Source organism: Primulina eburnea, chromosome 18, assembly GCF_022965805.1.
Source record: "Primulina eburnea isolate SZY01 chromosome 18, ASM2296580v1, whole genome shotgun sequence".
NCBI classification, from domain to species: domain Eukaryota; kingdom Viridiplantae; phylum Streptophyta; class Magnoliopsida; order Lamiales; family Gesneriaceae; genus Primulina; species Primulina eburnea.
Window position 1 is genome coordinate 25,408,931 of NC_133118.1, and position 4,848 is coordinate 25,413,778.

At 35.2% G+C, this 4,848-nt stretch overlaps 1 protein-coding gene across 1 annotated transcript; it reads left to right on the forward strand.

The window, feature by feature from the left end:
* Positions 1-1,482: 1,482 nt before the first annotated feature.
* LOC140819195 (E3 ubiquitin-protein ligase RING1-like) lies at positions 1,483-1,980 on the forward strand. Its single transcript, XM_073179204.1, has one exon. The coding sequence runs from the start codon at positions 1,483-1,485 to the stop codon at positions 1,978-1,980; it is 498 nt and encodes a 165-aa protein (XP_073035305.1).
* The last annotated feature ends 2,868 nt before the right edge of the window (positions 1,981-4,848 follow it).

Genomic DNA, 4,848 nt, shown 5'->3' on the forward strand with positions numbered 1-4,848 from the left:
CCCATTACGCAGGTCCCTGTACACATACATGTACACGGGATTGCAAGAGAAACTGAAGTTGATCGTGTGAAACTTCTGATCCGGTGCTGCTTCTGTTCTCCAGACCGGAGATTCATAGAATTCTAATCCCTGATGACATTCATCGGGTTCTTCTTCCATCTCCATCATCGTTTTCGCAGAGGAAAGAAAATATGGTGTTCTTCTTTGATATCGATCGGTCTATATACGTAGAGTTTGTTGTCTGTTCGTTAGACTTGTGATTATGGTAGGAAATAAATTCTTTCCTTCTCACGTATCTTTTAAGATTTTCTTGATTGAGTTTGGAATTTAAATATTAATTGGAGAAATATCCGAAATAAATTTAGATTATTTAAGTCATTATCTAAATAGTATACAAATTACACCAGCCATATCTGAATCTCCTGAGGTATTAAAAAATTAATATAAAATGGGGTTTTGATAAAGTGCCCTATATTTAATTTTAAGCTGCTCATTTATTGAAAACATATTACAAAATAGACATTTGTTGATTCTAACCCAATAGGAACCGACGAATCATCAGGAATTATATTTAAGGAAACAATCGTTATGTAGAAAAAATACCTAAATTACAAATTTCCACGCAAAAATAATCGAAAAGCTTACCATATCTTATCTAAATATTTAGTTTATATTAAATAACTCCTAATCCTATAAAATTGTTATTTAATGAAGAACCGAAGCTTCAACCAAACCTATAAAACCTTGTAGATCGATCACACTCTCCACAATTTCTAAGCAAACCAAAACCAAATTCAATTTCTTGTTCGAACGTCGAATTATGGATGACACCGCGCAAGAGATCGTCATGGTTTCACCGAAAGTCGAAAACAACGTCGTCACCACCCGTGAGACTCAGTTTCATGTGGATTTCAATTTTTATTGCGACCTCTTCGTATGTGAATACCATGATAACGTGGACCTCGGACTCACTGTGCGACCTAGTATCATCACCCAAGTTGCTATAGAAGTCCATATTAAGCCATTATAAACTCATTTTAAATTTTTGATTTTTTCGATGTGGGACAAGGGTATCACAATCACCCCTCTTTCAGAACGCGACGTCCTCGTCGCGGCCTGACCCCTCGATCCACCAGCACCGAGAATCTAGAGGTGGCTCCTACATATTCAAGAGGTGGCTCCTGTAATGTAGGACTTTGCCCCGCAGGTTTAAGAGGTGGCTCCCATCCACGTAGCACTTTGCCCCGCATAGCACTTAATTCTCGGTGTTCCATGCCGGTGACCAGCTCTGATACCATTCTGTCACGCTCCGAGCCCGGGCCCGCGACTGCGTGACTGCACAAGGGGCCTTTATGGCAACTACTTCGTATCCGTCCTCGCTTTACGAAAATGGTTAACCCAAGTTGCTATAGAAGTCCATTGTAGCTATTATAAACTCATTTTAAATCTTTGATTTTTTTGATGTGGGACAAGGGTATCACAATGGACAAATCAGTCCGTTTGGATCTCAAACGACTCATTAACTCCACAAGTTCACGTCGAATGATCGATCGAGAGCTGAGTGAATGGCCACTGGGAGATGATGACCGTCTAGATTTGATCGAATTCGCGATCACCGCAGTGAAAGTTCTCATCAGGCTTATGCCTCCACAACACAATGTTTTGGTCATTCCCTTCAAGGTCTTAGTGGTATGTAAGAGGCGAGTTAATGAAAATGATCTTGTCGTGGAATTGATGGAAGAGGACGATTATGGGATGGTTCCGGCTACAGATTCTTCCATTAAAACTTTAAAGATCAAGACTGTCACTTTGCGCGAAAACGAAGACGAGAGTTGTTCGATCTGTCTAGAAGATTTCTACACGGGTTGTGAAGTTTTATCCATGCCGTGCTCCCATATTTTTCATGAGGATTGCATCAAGAAGTGGCTCAAGACTAGCCATTACTGTCCTATCTGTCGATTGGAGATGCCAACTAGTTAATTGCTAACTACAAGTTTAATTAATTAATTAATTGTAGATAAATCATATTTTATTTTGAATATATGGTTTATTGTTTGTTTAATTTGCTTCGAATATAATTATTTTAAAGAATTAGTTATTCGGCGGATCCCATTACAAGATACACAAAATCTCTTCAAGTATGGATGAAAAATCATGACAAACAAATTATAAAATCCCCTGAAACCATAAATAAACAAAATCTATATTTCTTAAATTTTCTTTAAAATCAATCTTCTTCTTCTTCGAAATTTTCTTTAAAATCAATCTTCTTCTTCTTCGAAAGTTAAAATCCCCCCCTCAAACCATAAATATATAAATCTTCTTCTTCTTCTTCGAAAGTTGAATTATGGATGAGACTGCCCCATTAGAGTTAGTCTCGGTCGACCCGAGAGTTGGAAACGATGTGGTTACCACTCGTGAAACTCAATTTCATGTCGATATCGATTTTCATTGCGACCTCGTCGTGTGCGAATACTATGATGATGTCGCCCTCCGACACACCGTGCAATTTAGTTTCATGAGAAAATCAGTTCGTATGGATATCAAACAACTCATGGACCCCGAATACTCATGCCGAATGATCGATCGGGAGCTGGGACAGTGGCCTCTGGACGATCACAACCGTCGCAAGTTAAGCAAATTCGCATTCGCCGTCGCTAAAGACCTCTTGAGGTTTATGCCTCCGCAGCACAATGTTTTGGTGATTCCCTTCAATGTTTTAGTGGAATGTAACAGACATGTTGATGAAAATCTTGCCATGGAATTGATGGCTCAACTGTCGGAGGAAGAGGACCATTCTGAGATGGTTCCGGCTTCAGATTCTTCCATGGATGAATATTTGGAGATCAAGACTACTACTCGCGAAAACGACGAGGAGAGTTGTTCGATCTGTCTCGAAGATTTCTACGCGGGTTGTGAAGTTGTATCCATGCCGTGCTCGCACATTTTTCACGAGGATTGCATCAAGAAGTGGCTCAAGACTAGCCATTACTGTCCCATCTGCCGATTCGTGATGCCAACAGCAGGTTATTATTAGTCGTTAACAAGTTCAAATATTGTAGAGCATTAAGGAGTCTGTATAATCTTTGTAAAATCTTTTGATAAATTTTGAGTTTTCTTTCTCATGATTTGACTTCTCCAATTGTTCATAATCACATGGTGATTCTATTTTTTATTTTTATTTTTTAACTAATTTTGATATTATTCACAGCGTACTCATTGTTTGAAATTTGAATAGTATTCAAGCTCATAAATGAAAAATTATACATATAAAAAAATCATATTTAAATTTAAAACATGATTAATTATTTTAAAATAATTTCAAATTAATCACCTATATTAATTATCTCCCTAAAATAAGATTGAAAGATTTCGAAAAAGAGATTTTACGGAAAGAGACAAAAAGTTTCACAAAAAAAGTTATAAAAAAAAGGTGTAGATATAAATTTTAAACAAGGGCTAGCTATTTTAATTATATAATAATAAAAATAACAACAATAATAATGTTATTATTATTATCGATATATGTATTGACCATGGCAAAAAATTATGTGAGACGGTCTCACTGGTCGTATTTTGTGAGACAGATCTCTTATTTGGGTCATCCATTAAAAAATATTATTTTTTATGCTAAGAGTACGTGGTGTTTTTTATTATAAATATCGGTAATGTTGACCCGTTTCACATATAAAGATTCATGAGACCGTCTCACAAGAGACATACTCATTGACGATTATATAGATCCAAAGAGATATTGTTCAATTTTTTGTGGTGTTCGAGTTGGTAAAATATTTAAGTATTTGACCAATTATCAAGAGTTCGATTCTCCTATCAACACCTTTTCAGGTGAGCCTGTCGAACAAATTTTGCCCATTGCAGTTTACCTAAATAACGTAGTCTGCATGCTATTGTGTCACATTTCTCATGTGAGCCTGTCACACATAGTTTGCCCAGTGCAATTTACCTGAATAACGTGGTTTGCAAACTATCGTGTGCACACTGAAGAGTAGATGTGAAAACCACGATTATTAGCATGTAATTTTTTATTTAAATATATACATGTATAATAATGTATTTTGAAATTATGATATTATTGTAAAAATAATAAATACGAAAATACAAAACAAAATTTATATTTTATCATGAGAAATATATCCATAACGCACTAGGCAACTTTGAGAAAATGTTGAAAATGTACAAATAATTCTGTTTTTTTTTCTGAATGGTTAACTTCTCCGCGTTTAGAATTATTATCACATGGTACATTTTTTAATTCATCGCTAAATTTAACCTTATAAATCTTTATACTTGTAATATTACTCTATTTTATACTATAAAGCAAACTTATAACAAAAAATTATTAAACTCCAAAAAACTGTTTTTCTACAATGCATGTACCAAAGTATTACTCTATTGTGTGTGTGTGTGTGTGTCTGCTGACCGTTGTATCCAAAGAGGTATAGATCTAAGTGCATGCCTTTCGTTTCAAATAAAAAATTTATAATTCGATTAAATAGCAACTTGAAAAAAAAAAAAAGCGAACAGAGAATGTAAGGAAATTAATAGTCATAACATTGAGATATTTGTATTTATTTTAAATTCCCCTCCAATATTGAAATCTTTCATTAGATATTTTTGTGACGGCTCGGAATCTAGAATTACATAATATTACAAGAAATCTCGAAATGATGAAAGTGTGCATGGATCGAAGTGATGTAACTCGGGGATGAAACACCCAACTCATAACCTTGAAACTTTGCACAAAAAAGCTCTCTTTTCATGTCCTAAATGAACCAAAAATACATCCAATGGAATAGCTAAAAGATTGGACAAATTTTTTATGCAAGA

Bases quoted from the DNA above. Each gene is read 5' to 3' on its own strand.
- LOC140819195 (XM_073179204.1), top strand. From the start codon at position 1,483: ATGGACAAATCAGTCCGTTTGGATCTCAAACGACTCATTAACTCCACA.